The sequence below is a fragment of the Lytechinus pictus genome, chromosome 4 (genome assembly GCF_037042905.1).
Source record: "Lytechinus pictus isolate F3 Inbred chromosome 4, Lp3.0, whole genome shotgun sequence".
Lineage (NCBI taxonomy): Eukaryota > Metazoa > Echinodermata > Echinoidea > Temnopleuroida > Toxopneustidae > Lytechinus > Lytechinus pictus.
In genome coordinates, this window is record NC_087248.1 from 19,899,431 (window position 1) to 19,918,596 (window position 19,166).

Below are 19,166 nucleotides of genomic sequence, written 5' to 3' on the forward strand. Positions count from 1 at the left end.
TTCATCTACAAAACACAGCTGTGGATATGATTATTTGGACATACCGTATTTACAGTAAGTCATATAGTCCATTTACAAAATACAAGGGTAACAAGGAAATTGATTTTGGTAAAGTTGACAACAAAAATGTGAAGAAACAGTAAATTAAAAATTTCCCTAGAACTGTGACTATAAATGGCTTTCTTAGCATAGCTTAATAATAATAATAATATAGAGTATTTCTAAAGCGCCAAATCCACATTGATTATGTGCTCAAGGCGCTGCGAAAAGGAAATAAGATAAAACTTACATGGAGCAGGAGCATGGAGCTCGGAGCATGGAGCATGGAGCATGAGCTTAGAGCTCGCGGGAATTGGGCCCAGTGATCTTGCATATAGCATCGACTATGATACCAAACCAATGCCTAACTACATCTCTTCAGAATCACACGATAAACCACTGGGGCACAAATGGGATCTTGAGCAGGAGCATTCCTCCACCCCTTTAAAAAAGATTTAAGAAAGAAAAAGGAAGTAGAAAAGGAAAGAAACGGGGGTACTATGTGATACAATACAATACAATAATAATATGCTTCCTTTTATTTTTCATCACATGTTCTTAAAAAACAGTTCCTCACACAATTACCCTACTAGACGTCGCTATGATCTTCATTTGCCTATGCTTAGAACGCTGTTCGCCCAAAATACATTTATATATAGGGGCCCAAAATTTTGGAACTCTCTTCACCCTGATATCCAGTTTTCCCCTTCTCTTAATTCATTTAAAAGAAAATTAAAATTCATTTTGTTGCAGTCTTACAAAACCTCACATTGATTCCTTTACCTCTTTATTTATTTATTGTTTACCTGTTTACAGGTTACCCTCGGTGATTGTGTTAGATTGACTACACTTCTCTCTCTCTCTCTCTCCCTCTCTTTCTCTCTTTGCCTTTCTCTTTCTCCATTTCTCACTTCTTCTGATTTTCGCAGTTTGTGCAGCAATGTTTGTTTATTTTTACTTTGTTGTGTTGTGTGTCTTATTATTTTTTGTTGTTGTGTCTTTATGTCTTCTTTTGTCTCTGCTCACCTTTTAATATTAATTTCCTTTATTATAATTATTTTTTATATCTTTATTTCATTATCTATTTTGTATTGCTGTTTGCTTTTGGCCCATTTAGATTTAAGTGTTATACTTTGTTTTCTTCTTGAGTGGTCCACACTTTACAAGCTTTGCTTTTCAGTGGGCCACTCCATTTTTCCAACATATCTTGCATATTGTTATTATCAAATTGGAAATATTATCTTTTGTACCAGGTATATATTCTTTATATTTGGTTTATTTGAATATTTATGTCATTTATATTTTCTGCTGTTATGTTTTATTCATTGTAATTATTGCATTATAAATTTTGTTGGAAAAATGAATAAATAAATGAATGAATGAATGAATGATGTTATTTTATAAATATGTCAAAATCTGATACGAAAATTCGAATTTGATTATTTTTTTCAAAATTTTGGCTTGCTAAAGTTGCAAGCTTAGGATTTTTTTTGAAATTGTTCCACAGACGTTATATTGTGCCTCCTCATATTTTGGGGGCTCAATATGCCACTAATAGACCACAAATTTTCAAACATGAACGATTCCAAGCAGATACTAGGCTACACGCCGACAAATTCTCACAATAGAGAGTTTTCGCAATTAATAAGGAGACACTCTCTAAAACGCACAGTTTCCTTTGAAAATGCAAAATCACAATGGAGAGCTGAGAGGCTTTTGTCGAAAGTTGGACTGGGATAGCGGATCATCCAAAGATTTGCACCGGACGAACAATTGCAAATATGTCGTCGTCCAGAGTGAAGACATTCCGATGCTGTCCCGGTCCACCAACTTTCGACAAAAGCCTTTCAGCTCACCATTGTCAGATTGGATTTGGCTTTCATTATCAGAGGAATTGTTGCGCTGTAGAGTTTCTCCGTAGTAAATTGCGAAAAGTCCGGAATTTCATATCGCCATCGAACCATGCACCTCTAAATGAAACAGCGTGATACTATATCGATATGCGCGATACACACCCAATGTTGGCTCCGTTAGTGAGAGGCAGAGCGTCTGCCTCACAATCGGGAGGTCGGGAGTTTGAGCCCCGGCCGCGTCAGACCAAAAGATGTTACAAAACGGTAGTTGCTGCTTTTATAGGGCAACGCCGTTCTGGCGCTCCTGAGTGTCTGCCGGGCCCACGATCAATTGGGCAAGATGAATTCCGCGAGGATATCTATTTCTGATTTGTATTTGGAACAATCAAATATGGATTTTTCATTTTTCTTTTTTTCCTCAACTCTACATGTCCACCAGGGGGCGATTCATAAAACGGCTCGTTGGAAGTTTTATTCGACGAAGTCTGTTTTATCCGACAGTTATAATAATACCAGTGCCTGTGAGGAGTCTCAGCCAATCAAAATCAAGGAAAGTTGTCGAAACTTGTCGGACAAAACTGATGATGAAACATTTTCCATGTTACCAAAAATAACCACTATCATGACTATGTCACACTTCTACCGATTCACACGGTATTAAATAACTGAAAGACAAACTAGATACATGTACATCGTTAACTTGCCCATTAAAAATATGTTTGGAGAACAGATAACGAGATAGTAAAACTAAAAAGCGTAATAAGTTAAAATTAAATATGGTAACAAACTTATTTTATCCTCATTCGTCGTTCATTTGCTGCATGTACTCCATGACTTCATGTTTGCAATCCTCCCGTTCAATGCTCTCAAATACATCTGCCAATTCTTCAAGTGATGTAAAACATCTTCTCTCCATAGCAACGTCGAACAGTGCTTCCGGAGGATTTGGATGTCTACTCATGCGAGCTGCATACTTATCGATGTGAAATTTTTCAGCAAGAGCTCTCCAGTCATTGCCTGTGAAGGTATTGGATTGGAGTTGCTCTGAAAGCCTCATTTTGAGAGTGTGAGGCAAAAGAACCGGAAGAGAAACCATTCGCAAATGCTCCTCGGCTGACGTCATCTGTGGGTCTCCTACTCCGGAAGAAGATATCTCAGGAGACACCACAGCCTTTGGCTGATGTCTCGAGGAAGACGTGTCACACCGCTTGGGAGGCGGTATCTCTGGCATGAGTTCATTATCTTCTATATATTTAACTGACGGTCGTTGTAGAGGAAAGGTCGATCGCCACGATATCGATCTCTTGGGACGAGTTGCTTGTCCACTCCTGTCATCCCGCGCATCTCTGGATAGCTGTATTCCTTCTGCACCAGTAACCGACTGCCCTCTCCTTGATTCAGTTGGCTGCTTGAGGCAAAACGGAATGTCAAAATAGAAGTTTGCGATACAAAGATAAATTAATGACGATTTGGACGCACTTCCTATTTGAGGATTTTTTTCCCCAGGAGTTTCCTTGAAATGTACATAACTCTAACAATTGAAACCAAATGATAAAAGTTCAAATTTCATACATCATGCAAGAGCTTTTTTTTCAAATTTTATTACATGTTAAGTGAACGGAAGAGAAGAATATGTGTAGAAGCAAGCTGATGCTACTGAATCCAAAACTTCAAGAAAATGTGTAGGTAATCACACCTCATCTTGAAGGATATTGTTTTTTTCTTTCTGTCTTATGGACCACAAAGATTGCTTATCAAACATCTACATGGATAACCTACCTCCGAATCATTCTTGCAACCGGATGTCCCATGGACAATTGAAACGTCACAGCCCTTTCTTCGGATCTCTCTACAGACATCGAAGGGACCACTGGATTGCGTATTGCATCGAACAAGTCTGGGGAGAAACAACAAAAGTGGATCCTCTTTTTTGTCAGAACTTGCAGTTTCCTTTAGTTTTACATGAATTATTTATGTTAGGAGTTACAGATGAAACGATTCTTTGATTACACATTTTATTAAGTGTCCGTTATCACAATCATTACATGCCGTTCGACATTTTTTTTCTCGTTTCGTCATCACATTTGTGTAATAAACGGTTTGAACTATTTCTAGGATTAACATGGGTATTGACGGTTTCGAAACAAGTCTGTGAAAAAAATATTGAGGATCATTTTGAAAGAACTTATATTTTTTAGATTACTTGACACAAAACAAAAAGCGAGAAAACAATTCAGAAAAAATACATCAATGAGCTATTCAAACCCCCGTAAACATCGTCTGAAAAGTTCAATGGTCCTACTGTCTTAAGAATATTTATTGTTATAAAATTCTTATTTACCGTAAGTCAGTTACAGTGATCTTCTCAGACCTCATATCTTGGAGTATTTCAAGAGCTGCCGTGTTGCCAAGGGGTACATCCGTCATGGCCAGAATCCTGAGGTTTCGGAGCTTGCCAATCAGGTCGTGCATATTCCTCATAAGTGCAGGACTTGATGGTGGTCGATCTGAATAAGGGGTATCCGGAACAATGTAGCTGACATCTAGCTCAGTGATATTGCTGGAAGACGAAAGTGCCGTGAATGTATTGATTATGTCAGCCTCGTGCCTCCCACCAAACGCAAGTTTGAAATGTTTGAGACCCGGGATCTTTTGGAGGATGCAGTCTAGTGTATCCCGCTCGATTGAGTTCACTTCTACAAAAACCCTATGTACGTGCATCAAGGTTTCAAGAGACTCAATAAAACCCTCGTCAATTCCATCACATGCAAAGGACATGCTTCCTAAGATGTTGGTGCATGATATGATATGTGCTAGTTGCGATGGTACCACGGAGCAAGGGCACTTAATCGCCAAGGTCTCCAATTTCTCGAAACGACTGTTACACACCATGCAGCTCCCAGAGTGGCTGCAAAATCTCCTAAATGCCAGCGACAATTCCTTAAGTCCTGCACAGCAATCTGGAAGAGATGCCAGAAGCAGACATGGATATTGGTCCATGTTTGGAAGTCTGAGAGTAGTGAGGTCAGGGAGACGTGATAGGAATCGTTCGGGAGCATCGCTCAGGTCTTCTATCGATGTTGAACCGGACAGATCAAGTACCTGCAATGTCCTTTGAGTCAGTGCCTTGAAGAGGAGAGTACACCGGTGAAGGTCACATTCTGTCATAATCAAGGCACCTAAGTTAAAGCGAAGTTCTTGCAATTGTTGAAAAGCTTGCGGACTCTGAATATCCTCATCACCATACGAGGACATGTTGTGTATCGTGACTTCGCTTATGACGTTATTGGCATACTTGGCAACTGAGTAGAACCCTCCTATGGTGCGTGAGGTGGGATCTTTCAGAACGATAGCTGAGGGCCATGTAATGTCGTGGAAATCAGGAGGCACAATAACCAGATGTTCATCCTGAAGCGTATCGGAATTCTCATATACTTCTGCGAGGCTCTCACAGAGGATGTTGTGAGTGGAACTATTTCGTGCAAGATGATTTATAACATCTTTTGCTGTTTCGATGTGACTATCTCCAGAGACAAACCTGTAGACCCACTTGCGAAGAGAGGATACGCAGCTATCTAATTCACATAGAGTTTTGTTGAACTCCCTGGTTCCCCGATGGTGGAGTTTGACGATGTAGGCAGCTACACAGTAGGCTTGAATGATCGGGTGGAAAAATTCAATGCAGCTTCCTCTTTTTACCAGAACACCCGTTAGACAAGCTATCTTGTAAGATCTTGGACAAACGGTAAAATCGGCTTCCCGAAAAGAGATTGAATCTTTTTTCAGTTTCTTAAATGCCACTTGGCCGAGATTTTCCATGTTCTTCTGCAGGAGGTCTTCTGCATGAGCTCTGTTACCACAGTCTCCCGAATTCTTCAATTGTAAAAGGAAATTAAACCCTGGTGTGGGGGAAAGCAGGGGCTTAATGTCGGTGATTTTATCGTGTACCAATGCTTCAGCAACCAACTTAGAAAAGTGGGTAATACCATGGCAAAATTCCATTCGCTGTTGCATGTGACTTTCCTCTTGTTGTCGGCAAATGCTCCAGTGTCTACACATCACACCACAGAGAAGTGGAATGGAGCAGAGATCATTGCAAACGATGGAATTCCTTTGAAGGAATTCTACGAGTTTCCTTCCATGTTCCTCATCTTTAGGGGATGAATATGCATTCCGGACGTACATCTCTACTTCTTCGGCATTTAAAGAGTCGATCTTGAATTTCAGATCCGAACTGAAATAAGCCGAGTCTCTTGGCCTGGATGTGATAATCAAAGACAATTCGTACTTTGACATTCCCATACTGTTTTGGAAAGACCTTCCAATTTGAGTCTTCAATAATGATCGCATCTTAGGAACTGCATCAATGGCGATCAAACATCCATGTGGGTCCCCGATGATGTAATCAGAAAGTTCGTTTTCTGTGATGCCTTCACAACTGCCGAAATATTTCCGGTAGATTACACTATGCAGTGAGTCTTCTTCCTTGATTTCGTCGCTGGCCAAAAAGAATAAAAGAGGCAGGGACACTCCTCTCTTATACCTCCTTACCCACTCGGCCAAAATACCTTTCATAAGCATCGTCTTCCCCATTCCCACTTCACCCTCTATGATGATACTCTTCCCTGGCATTACCAAGCAGTCGTAAGGATCAAAAGCAGGTTGTTCAGATATCCCCGAATCACTGAGATGCTTTAGCCTTGGTTTGATGTAAGAGTCATCTTTCCATTTGTTTTCCTCTAACAGGCTCTCATACTTAAAGGCGAGAATCTGTCGACAGAGGGTAACATGTAAGATTTCGTCTGAAAGAGCAAGAGAGAGGGAGATGATGGTTGCAAGAAAAGAAAACTTCAATATGGAGTGGGCTATACGATGGTCAAAATTACAGTTTTTTCGTCATTTTACTAGGGGAACAGTGTTCATGGTGTTCATTGTGCAAGCCCAAACTCTAAGATGACTGTAATTTTCTGGAATTTCACATGATTATGCTGTGGTGACATGATTTGTATTGGGACCAGCGATTCCATTTATGCATACAAAAAAGACATAGATTATTGGAAAGTTGAATTGATGCAGTTTTTGACCAAATTTCATCATTTTTCATGATTCCATCAGAACTTTGCATATTTGACTTAGGGTGCATTGCGAATGGCGAATTCAAAGCTGGGGATGCCGAAATATCCTCAACATGAACTTACTTGATTCAAGTTCATCGGCCAGGTCTTGTCTCCCAGAAAGTGAAAGAGCTACGGAAAGCTTCGCCCTAGCTTCACTTGGCGACCCACAGCCCTTGTGCCACTCCAGAAGCAGCTTGAAGACCCGGTCTGGGTTGCCTCGAGTATCGTCGATTCGTGCCTGGGGGATGGTACATGTTAACCGATGTAGAACTTCAGTGACGATACTAAAACTCAGTTTACGGGATAGCTCGAGGAGTTCATTTTTCCTCAGAGTAGGCTTCCTGAAAAGCAGTAGTGAAATAAACTTGGTCAGAGAACAGAAATATCGTAACAGCATGGGTCTGATCAAAATTAAATGAAAGTGAGGAACATTACAACGTTAGGCTTGCTTGTTGATGCGCATATAGTTGAAGAAGTACTACCTTCAGTAGTTGATCCTGGGACCTATTTGCTTTGCCCACCGAAATCTTTCCTCTGTGTAAAAAAATGTGTACAAAAATTGCAACCGTGTAATATATATCATAATTATTTTTATTGCTTGTCAACGTGCCCCCTCCCTATATCTACCCCTAGTAACAGTAGTAGTGAGTACACACGTGCGACCACGGGTTCTTAAATATATACCAGGGGGATCCAGGGGCCAAGGTGTCTTGCTCCCCCGACCATTATTGGGGGCTTAACAAATGTTTGTTGTCATTTGCTCCTACGTTGGTTACATTAAACCTGATGGCCCGTATTCTGAAGTCAGGTTTAAGTTAAACTCATGTTTAAAGTTGTGGTTTAAGTATGGACAGCCAAAAGTATCAATTTTTTTTTAAGTTGTACGTTTCTGATGTTTGCTGTGCTCTTTCCTGCATTCATCGATGGTGAAGACAATAATCTATATATACTTCCTAGACAATTATGAATGATTTGAGAGCCAAATGAGCTGAAGTATGATATCTCTACTGTTAGTGATTTATGTAACAATTGGCTGTCCATACTCAAACCACAACTTTAAACCTGAGTTTAAGTTAAACCCGACTTCAGAATACGGGCCGATGACTTTTTCTGGCTTGGCAGATGAATGATGTACACCCCCCCCCATCGAATTCCCCCCTTAAACTATGAGCGTCTACTTTACTCGTCGAAATAGCAGATATCCCATAATTTACTTATCTACATGGATATACACATTTCACCTTTCATCCTTATGCTTCTTGTCAAGGAATTTTAGATTGCATGAAAACCCAGACCAAAATGGGGGACACGATACAGCCAACATGAATAAATATACAGCAATGCTGTGTTGTGTGTTTACCACATTCGTGTCAAGTTCACCCAATTCCATGACTTGATTCGGTAGCCTATACATACATATCACAGAAGCATGACCATGTTAACAGTTAAAATCTATGTGAAATCGTATGAACAATGACAGATCCACGGATGATTGAACAAACCATGTAGAGATTCTCGGTCTCTGAATACCAATTGAATTCGTTACTTCTGTACGTAGGAGTGAGCGGTTGCCCCCTGCGCCCACTCCATTTATATATACCGTGTGAGTAAAACAAATGAAACCTCACTCATCCCTAATTTAAGGAACAGATATGCCATGAACACATAATCATTATACATGACCTGAAAGAATATGTTCTCCCAAATAATTTGATACCATGTGGTACGTGTTCACGCTTGGATGACCAGGAGGTATTCTTTGCAGCGATGTACATTTTGATTATATTTCAATGACTTAAAACGATTTAATTCATGTTGTCTGTGATTGTAATACTGTCGCCGACAATTTCCATCGACAAATCAATAAAAAACAAAATAGAATACAAAAGAACACAAATTTGACACCGATTTCTTTTAAGGAAATTTGATCAGAATGTCAAAAAGCGACTCTCAACAAAAAATCAGCTGCTTTGGAGCTTTAATCTTATCTAGAGCAAATCGTACACCATTCATTTAAAGAAAAATGATCACTATTTTATTACAGTTTCAAGTGTTTTATTGTCTTTATTGTTTTAATATTTCTTCAAATGATAAGCTGATGCTTTTATTCTTGATATCAGTGTGATTTTCATAAGTAAAATTGTAAAACAAGATTATTACACACTTTAAAAAAATGAAAATGCACAAGAGATTGCCCCATGTTTTACCTCGTATGTCTTCATTCAACTTGAGCTTGACAGGAAATTGAAAATAGAGATAACTGAAACAAATCATAACTTGACGGCTTTTAAACAATGAGGTGAGTTACGGAAATCCCAAGTACTGAACAAAATTTTCATTTCATCGTGTGCTGCATGATGAGAACCGTAGTTTAAATTATGAAATTATGCAAGTAAACACTGCCACAAAATAAAAAAATTTCTCCGGAATTTACTAAAATTTAACAATGTGACGATTATTTTAGATTGGCATCTCTTTATTATGATGTTCACATCGTGGACTATTTGAATATATCATGATTCAGACTGGAAATTTTCAGATTTAACATTATCATGATTACAAAGATGATTCAACGTTACATGGTGGTCCACCCACAAGTGTGAGACACCCTGCCTTTCCGGCAAGGTTAGGAGACAACTGCAGCCCCTGGTATTGGTATAAAGTAGTTTTATTCATTTTATTTTATTGAAAAAAGGCAGGGAAGCCCATTGAACAATATGTTGGTCTCTCATGGGGCCCTGTGACAATGCACGTAGCATACAATATTTAACATCATAACATAGGCATAAATACATTTGTAAGTATATGGATCAATCTTAAAGCCAAAGTAAAAAAACATACAATTGACACTAAATACAATGACTTAAAAATGCAAAGCAAATGATGTGAAATAATTGACGCATGTATGATTTCAACTAGCGGAGATCAGAGAAATTCAGGCTTGTGAGTTAGTTGATAAGAAATAATATAATAGATCCGAGAAACTTAAGCTTGTGAGATAGTTGATAAGAATAATAGATCCGAGAAATCTAAGCTTTTTAGTTTATAAAGATAATATAAAATTATTGATCACTTACTCCGATTCCGGTGGGCGTGAAGGTGTCGGGCCCATGGTCCTACACTGCTTCCGGTGCTGCTTCGGGTTGCATTTAAATGTTTAATCTTCGTAAAAGGAACGAATCAACATGAGCAATCAACTGCCTTCCTGCAACACCAAACGGGTGTCCTGTATTAGTCGGTGAAAGTTGGTCTGTTCGGAAACATCCCGACGAAACTGTTGCCTCACATTTGTAGAAAGGTCCATCTTGTCACAACATGGCTGCGAACTATCACGTGACCCTTGCGATTGTCGATGGAGCGTGACAAAAGAGAGTTGACAGCTATAGAAAAGAGCTTCTATACAGAGAATACGCTTTTGAATTCACATTCACTCATACGTATTCTTTGGTATTTACTGTTGACGTCATGTTTGGTATTTACTGTTGACTTCAAAGTTAAAGGGATGGTCCTGGCCGAAAGTATATAACGCTTAATAAATATAGTATTATTCACTGAGCAAAATGCCGAAAATTTCATCAAAATCTGATAACAAATAACAAAGTTATGGAATTTTAAAGTTTAGCAATATTTTGTGAAAACAGTCATCATGAATATTCATTAGGTGGGCTGATGATGTCACATCTCCACTTGTTCTTTTTTTATTTTATTATATGAAATAAGGTTTATTCAATTTTTTTCCTCCAAGAACTAGAAAAATTGGATTGACAACTGATTTAGTGCATTAGATATTTATTGCTGCAACTTATTTCATTATAAGGGAGACATATTATTCACACAAGTATGAAATAATGAAAAAATTATGATTTTATGTAATAACATAAGAAAACGGAAAGTGGGGATGTGACATTGTATACGAAGTCAGGCAAGTTAAGTTTACATTTAATACAGAAATGGGATGAACTGAAAGTGAAAAGAGATTTGAATGTGAACAGGTGGGATGTGTCTAGTGTGGTGTGAATGTTGATGATTTTCTTTTTTCTTTTTTTTTTCTTTTTACTAGTTCCTTTCAATTCCCCCTTCTCTTGTATCAATATGATTTACAGGTTCTTTTCTTTCTGTATCCTATTTCGCCAAAATGTTAAACGTTCATATGCAGATTTGTATATATTATGTTTGTTTACGTATGCATGGTATGTGCATGTGTGTGTGGGTGTTAGGGGGTGTGTGTATGTGTGTATAATTATGTAAAGTTATGTTTGAAGCTTGATGTTAAATGGGATGCAATGATAATACATGTAGGTTGATTTCTGTTCTCCTGCAAATCATTTAATCATTTAGTCATTTAATATTAATTATTATTAAAATACATAGAGGGTTGGGGGCTCAGTTAAGTAATTTTTTTTTTTAGATATAAAAGTATAATTTTAAGGAATTTCATTCCGTCCTTATTTGCTTCAGTTTTTGGTGAATATTTATGTTTTTTTTTTGCATATCCTTGTTGATATAAAATGAAGATTTGTAATTTTTGGTATTTATCTGGAGTTTATGTAATTCATTTGAATGAAATCCTTAAAAACATGTTGAAAAAAAAAATATATATACACACATATATATATATATATATATATACATAATATATACATACATACATGCTTCACTACACCCATACATACATACATACACACACACACACCATTATGTGTGTGTGTACATATGTGAGTGTACGTACATCATACATCTAATTGTCTATAAAACAATATTTTAAGTAAGCGAAGCGACTGAGGGAAATCATTTTATCTTTGAATGAAATTCTATCATCGTATGATCTTTTGAAAGGATGATTATTAAACCCTAATAACAATAGTAATAATGATAAAAATGATTATTATGAGGATGATAATAATTATATCAACTGTTAGTTTGTTTTTCAAAATGTCATTACTAAACGTATACGCCTACTGTACATGTATTTCTTTTCTTGAAACCTGAGGGATGATACGGTAGTATCACCTTTCCCCCCTTTTATTTCTTAAACAGCTTCATTAGAATAAAACAAATACATGTATAAAACATAATGTGTGGACATCAAATTATGATTTACGAGGTATACGTTCGATTGCCTTCAGTAGGGTTGATTTTGTAGATTGTCTTCATTTTTGCAAATTTTTTGCACAATTTTTGTATTACCATGGTCCGCTTCGTGACGCCCTTTGTGAAAGCAATTCTTTAGATATGACTGACCCACTTGTTAAGAATTGAGTACTTGAGAATTCTGACCCGGAATTTATAGGCCCGGCTTTACTTTGACTATTCATTTCATACACTCCAAAAAAAGTTTACCGAATTAATTGGCGGAGAGGAAAGATGAATAATCGTTGAGTGAAATATCGGCAAATATTATGGATATCCTACGTAAAGCCCGTATCGCACTATGCGATTCGTTGCGATCTGAATTTCAAACTTTTGATATGGATATTCTAACTAACAAAATATTACGGATCAGAGTTCAGAATAGTGGTAGGACTACTAAAACTGAAATTCAGTCCAGTTCGAGCCTCCCTGAATGAATAAAAAACAAATTCAATTCCAAATCGTAATGACGTCTTCATCGGCTGCGACTTGAAGCCGATTTGGACTTTACTCCGACCATAGGGCTTGCCGCAAAGTAAAAATATGATGTTTTAGTTTTCCTAACAATATTCAAAATTTCTTCGAATTTTCATATTTAATGCAAAATGCGATTTCTTAAAAAATCGCGTCTCACCGGACCGCATAGTGTGTGACGGGCTTAATGTTAATGTTTGTCCATGTTAGTTGATTTTTTTACCAATGAAACATGATTTATTTCAATCCGATACATGCCATTTATACCAACAATCATGCATCACATGTTAAGTTTTTGCCCATAGTATTTACTACTTTTTACCCGTCCTTTTCAAACTTGTAAGTGTATGCAGTGGCATAATGAGCCTCCCCCGAAAAAAAATGGCCATGGCAAATCATATCGGGCAAAATTTATACAAAATTGCGAGTGAGCGAAAAAAAATCTACACTTTTATTACAAAACTCAAATTTGTGATATATTTTGACATAATATTCAGTAAATGATATTACATTTCACCCTTCTCTCTTTCCTTTTCTTTCCCTGTTTAATTTTTCTTAATCGTGATTTGTTTATCTTATTATTATTCTTTTTTTTGGGGGGGGGGGGCGATCAGTACGCCACTGCTATGAGGTGCTGATTGATGTGAAATATATTTTTATAGGCGGTAAAAATGAAAATAAAAATCCTGTGTCGGTTGGGGTCACAACAATTAATAGGCAAAGTACAAAAAAAGACAATCGCATGTGAGGCAAGACATTCAAATTTTCGTCCATATAGGGCTTCATCAGAAAATGATGAATTTATTCAATCAACGGCATCATCGAGAAGGGCCCGGTAACACAGCGGTCAGTGATTGGTCGCTAAATGAAACGGCCGATCAAGATCATCGTTACGTGCACATCTTGCTCAGTAGACTGACAACGAACCAATCATAATTGTTCTTTCAAATTCACGATTAACTGCTAACCTTTGTGTTACCTGGCTCTAATCATACACTGCAAAAACTCCGGTGTTGATTTAACACCAGTCCGGAATCTATTATGTCCACACCAGAGAAGTATTGAAATAACACCAGTTTGGAATCAAAACCGATGCTGTTTTGATACTAATTGGTGTTGTATAAACACCTATCTGGTGTTAGACCAAAATGAAACTGGTGTTGTCTAACACTTCTCTGGTGTGGACATATATAGATTCCGGGCTGGTGTTAAATCAACCCCAGAGTTTTTGCAGTGTAGAAACACAGTGTGCAGAAGCAAAGTCGAAGAAGTGCAACACATTAAAACCTGAAGCGCGAAGCGAAGCAAAACACTTCAGGTGCTTCACTTCAGAAAATGAGAAAAGGGTAATAAAAGGGAGATAAAGAAAGAAAAAAAAGAAGGGAAGGAAGAAAGAAAGAAACTAGGGGAATAGTAGACAGAATTACATGTATATTTACAATAGCGTATCTTTTCTCCGACATTTTATCCGCCAAGTCCTATTTTATCCGACTGTTACCATAGAAACAGTGCCTCTCAGCCAATCAAAATTAAGGAAATATGTCAGGTGTGACAACTTGTCGGGAAAAAATGTTGATGACACGCTCCCCAGGGGTCAGAGATAGACGTTGAAGCTGACTCCACTATAAAGACAGATCATCACGGATGAACGTTTCACAAAGTATGATGACCAAAAGGACAGGTTGTATTGACAACAATCCTCCCAATCCATTTCCTCGACGGATATAATTATACATGATGTTACAGAAGCTCCAGCTGATACTTGAGACAATGTCCGAACTCCGAAATAGTCAGTAATTGGTAAAGCACTATAGCTGTCATGTAGTCCTAAAGCTCTGTCTGAAGAGAGATGTTAACGGGTACGATAGCGTTGCAACATATCGATATACTTAATCGGACATAAATTGCACCGTATAAAACACACATTGCCGGAAAATTAGCATTGCCTTCCATTGTGTTTCCCACTCTAGGTCAAATACACAAAATGTGGCTGCAATCGTTTAGGCAGGCTTTAGATGAACGTCCATCAGAAACGCGTTCAAAATCAATATTGACGTTTTCCTTGTATGAGCGAACATTATCCCCGAGGCATCTAAAGACACACCAAAAATTGTTAGAACAACCCGATACCACGGAAAACCAACATCCTTTTTTATTTTTCCCACCTCAAAAGTGAGCACGGCGGGCCTGATGACTGATTAAACCATTACTCATGTTCTTGGTGAATGATCGGGGTCGATATTGCTAACAGCAATAGTTTGGAAGGTGGTTGAAATATTAATGATTTATTTGAGAGAAGGGGAGCTATATCATATGCGGAAGTGGTGAAATCACAATACATCATAGAAATCTTAATTCAAATCGAATAGGAACATTGTCATCAATATATTTATAAATTGACAAGTGTTTGGTCGATCATCACAAGCTAACTTTGCATTTATATCATCTTTTTTTAAGTATAACCTGACGAGTCCGGTTTTAAGTTTGGTTCATTGCGTCTCATAACAACATGCGACTTTTTTTTCTTTCCCACCTACTTCTTCCATTGCTTTTCATTCTCTTCCTTCTCTTAGTCTCTCATGCTTCTTCCTTTTTCGCATTATCGTGGTTTTGTCTGATGGGGTCTGAGGTAAAAAAAAAAATCAAAAGATAATTGGCGATATCAGACATCCAATGCATGGGCTCCGCGATCAAACCTGAATTTCTTTAAGCATATCTTCCTTGCTTCGGGATTCGTCAACAGGTACACTATCGGCTGGACCCAAGTACTACAGACTGCAATCTTATCAAGAATGGCGAGAACATGCGGTTCCCATGTTCTTGAGAAAAACACTACGAATGATATCCACGTAATGTAGAATGACCCAATCCAAACGAGAACGGTCGTGAGACCTTTGACAACCCTCTTCTTGGGTTGTCGTTTTCGGTATCTCATTGCATTCGGGTTAGGTCTGTTTTGTGGTAATCCATTCCGTGGCTTCCTGGCGTTCTGCATCTCGATATCCAGATGTTCGTTCCTGCAAAGCGCATTGTCTTGCTGATTGGCGACAGTCTTTTCTTTGTGACAAGCGATGAGTAAGAGTCGTATGTATATTATTGTTGTGAAGAACATCGTCGCAAGGACGGGAAACAGTAGGTGAAACATGAACACCATCGATGTCCACTCCCCCTTTGGATTTACGTCTAAAGTTCTACATTGTTCCATTTGGGTATGGATGAATGGCGATTCTGGAATCGGCAGGTATACTCCACATACCACCAACGTAGTTGCTCCGGTGAGCACTAGGGCTACAATCAATCTGGTCTTTGTCACTATCGTAGGATACCGGAGGGGCCTGGTGACCAGAAGGTATAAGTTGACACTGACTGCGAACAGTGTTTGCATGACGAACCAAAGCGATAAGACAAATACGAAAGGAAACGCGAGACTTATGATAGTGCAAATTTGCTCGCTTTCAAACGAAAACCAAATCATATTCCAAGTGTTCCATGTTACACTCAAGATCAGGTTACAAGCTGCCAGGATTCGATAGAGAACTTGCATATTAGGGTGAAGCTCTTTTTGGTTGCGAAGTATAATGAACAAAAGTCCGTTGGAAATAACAGAAAGAGCAATTGCCACCATGTAGAATATGGCACTTGGGGTGTCAAGGGTCTCCGAGGCGATTCCGTTCAATGGAGTTCTCGATGCCATTGTTCAATGAATGATCTTCCCTATGGATAATCAGCAGATTTTGCTCTGCTATTAGTTGTTGTTATAAATGATGGTATACAATGATTCCCATCCATCCACTTGTGTAGATGAAGATCGTGAATTAAGGACATTTCCTAGACCGTACGTAAACTGTACGTCATTGGTAGGTTTTTATGAAAGGATCCAAGGCTCGATCTGAAGAAAATCGATTTGTCAATTCAAACTTTCAGTTTATTGGAGAAAGGGATATACTAATGAATATGAATACAAATCATAATAATCTTGTAACTACTGTGACAATTAAAACCGAGAGGAGTATAGAGATGTAAAGTCAATATTTAATTTCCGTTGACGTGATATTGACTAAACTCGTTTCGAAAACCAATCTAAAATCATGTTGAAATGGTAAGCTCAATCCAGCCCCTATCTCTCTCTTTCTTTCCCTATTTCAATAAGCCTCTTGTTGAGGATTTTTTTTACCGGCGGCGATTCGAATCAGGGCTGCTTATCATGTTCATAGCATTGACTTAGTGGGGGGATTGTATTCAGGGTTGTATGATGTATACACCAATATTAGGCTAATTTTAATAGATTAACGCAAAAATATCACAGAGTCGATCAATTTGATCTGACTCTTCACTGATTTAGATTCTCCTCTGTATCACAAGCATGCACAAGAATGTTTGTGCTAGAACTTTAGTAGGATCACTTGGCGCAGCAAGACCTTACAAACTTCAAGAATAGTCCTCTTGCCTCAGGATTCGTCAACAAGTACACAATAGGCTGTATCCACGTGTTGTTCAGAGGAAAACAGACAACGATAGTCCGCAATGTGCTATCCATTGGTAGGACCAAGAAAAGGTACGGTAACCAAGAGATACAAAACGAACATGTCAGGATGAGGGTGGTTACCAAACCTTTGAACAATCTTCTCTTTCGACGTTTCGCGTTGCCACCCACTTGTAGGTCAGCTCCATTATGTGGCTGTCTATGCTGTAAGTCCAATTCTTCGCGCGGTCTTTCCAGGTTTTCCACCTCCTTTGATTTCTTCCTGGCAATGATCAGTAGCCTGATATAAATGATGGTTGTACATACCGTCGTCACGAATATTGGGAGAGAAACAAAAGCATAGTTGATCCCGAATATTATATTGTGCACGATTTGAAGAGTTTGACATAGGTTTATGATTGAAGTAAATAAGGGAGAACCCGGAAACGGAAGAAATATTCCACACGTCACCACTATCAACAAGTAAGCGCTTGAAAGAATACAGACGAATCGTTTTCTAGTTACAATTGTGTGATAGCGGAGAGGTCGTGTGATTAGGAGATAGAGGTTGAAACTAACACCGCAGAGGCATAACATTATGGACCACAGAGCCGTGGTATTCAAGAATGGAAAGACCATACTGATAATCAAACATGTCTTGTAGTCACCGAAGGAGAACATGAGCATTGTCCAAACACCCCACGTGACTGACATGACTAGATAAGATATGGTCATAATCTGATAGAGAATTCGCATGTATTCCTGCAGATTTCGCTGATGATAAATGATAACCAGAACTGTTCCATTTAACAAATAAGAAAGAACAATAGTCAATATAGAGAATGTTCCCCTTATACGATCTAGTTTTTCGGTTCCTCCGGCCGTTCCGTTCCTCATGGATTCAAATCGTTCCATATCTTGAGTTGAATTGATATCCATTCTGTGATTCAACAAGATCATTAATTAATGAAAGTAGTCAATAAATTATCAGATACTCTGCAGGTCCACAACAGATAGCATAAAATATTAAACAATCAAGACGAAGAAATGCACTTGGTACGTGTCGATAGGTACACAGAGCAATAATCATGATAATGTTGGAATTTCCATGAAGGCCTACATCCGTCTATTATACATCACGAAGGAGTCTTTGTTGATCGATGTAGAAATTCGGTTGCAGATAAAACTTAATCGTGTCAATGTGGTATAAAGTTAGTACTTTCCCAGTACTAGCTAAACAAGCGTCTATTCTACATCGTGGCAGTTTGAATGAGTATGTAATGTTAAAGAAAGCTTTACAATTTTCCTAGACTAGAAACAACACTGTCCACGCATCGAGCACCTATGCAATTGTTGTATTACTGCTCTCGGAGAGTTAAAAAACGTACATTCTCTTAAAGGTTCTCGGGTCAGTTCATCTAGCCTGGGACCCATTTCACAAAACTTGTTATAACAACAAATTTTTGATAACAGTTAAAAGCTACTGAAATCCTTCACCATGATTGGCGGACGGTAAATATGTTATAGAAAGTATGCATTTGTTACTATAAAACGTCTTTATGAAACGGGACTCCGATCATGCTGATGAGAGATCATTAAGTCGTGGTATGAATTCATGGTACATGTATATAATCACAATGTGATAGAATATTGTGATCACATGTCATTCTCACAAAGGTTCTTTTATCAGTCCATCTGCCTTAATTGGAGCTCATAAAGTCATATGATATTAATGTAATTCATCTTCATCAAACTCGGAGACGGCGGGAAAGTAACTATTGACAGTATTGAACACAGACAGCTTGGGAACATGATTAAGGAGAACAGGAGTAATTGCTTGAGTTGAATTTTAATAACGCTCTGACAGGCATGCCCATATCCTACATGATTTCCTTGTCATGAGCAATTGTTTTCCCGGTGTGTGATTCACAAAGCTGTTTGCAAGTTAGGAGCGACTTTAACAAGGAAGGATGAACCTTTCTAACGCGCTAAATAATCACCAATGAACATTTAATGGTGACTATCATTTACCAAAAGGAAAGATCACCATTCGTTCTTAAAGTCGCCCTTAACTTACGAACAGCTTTAAGA

General features: G+C 38.2%; 1 protein-coding gene across 2 annotated transcripts; it reads right to left on the minus strand.

Annotated features, from left to right (window-relative positions):
• Positions 1-556: 556 nt before the first annotated feature.
• LOC129258330 (uncharacterized) lies at positions 557-10,450 on the minus strand. 2 transcript variants are annotated; one of them, XM_064098575.1, is made up of 5 exons: positions 10,087-10,450; positions 7,091-7,350; positions 4,234-6,694; positions 3,672-3,789; positions 557-3,297 (listed from the first exon to the last, which is right to left on the minus strand). In XM_064098575.1, the coding sequence occupies exons 1-5, from the start codon at positions 10,119-10,121 to the stop codon at positions 2,692-2,694; spliced, it is 3,480 nt and encodes a 1,159-aa protein (XP_063954645.1). In that variant the 5' UTR covers positions 10,122-10,450; the 3' UTR covers positions 557-2,691. The 2 variants fall into 2 exon arrangements, with proteins under 2 accessions (XP_063954645.1, XP_063954644.1); XM_064098574.1 differs by having other exon boundaries at positions 964-3,300.
• Positions 10,451-19,166: the final 8,716 nt, after the last annotated feature.

Bases quoted from the DNA above. Each gene is read 5' to 3' on its own strand.
- LOC129258330 (XM_064098574.1), bottom strand. From the start codon at position 10,121: ATGGGCCCGACACCTTCACGCCCACCGGAATCGGA. The intron at 3,790-4,233 runs GTAAATAAGAAT...GTTTCTCCCCAG, and splicing joins ATCACTGTAACTGACTTACG to ACTTGTTCGATGCAATACGC. The intron at 3,301-3,671 runs GTAGGTTATCCA...TTTTGCCTCAAG, and splicing joins GTTGCAAGAATGATTCGGAG to CAGCCAACTGAATCAAGGAG.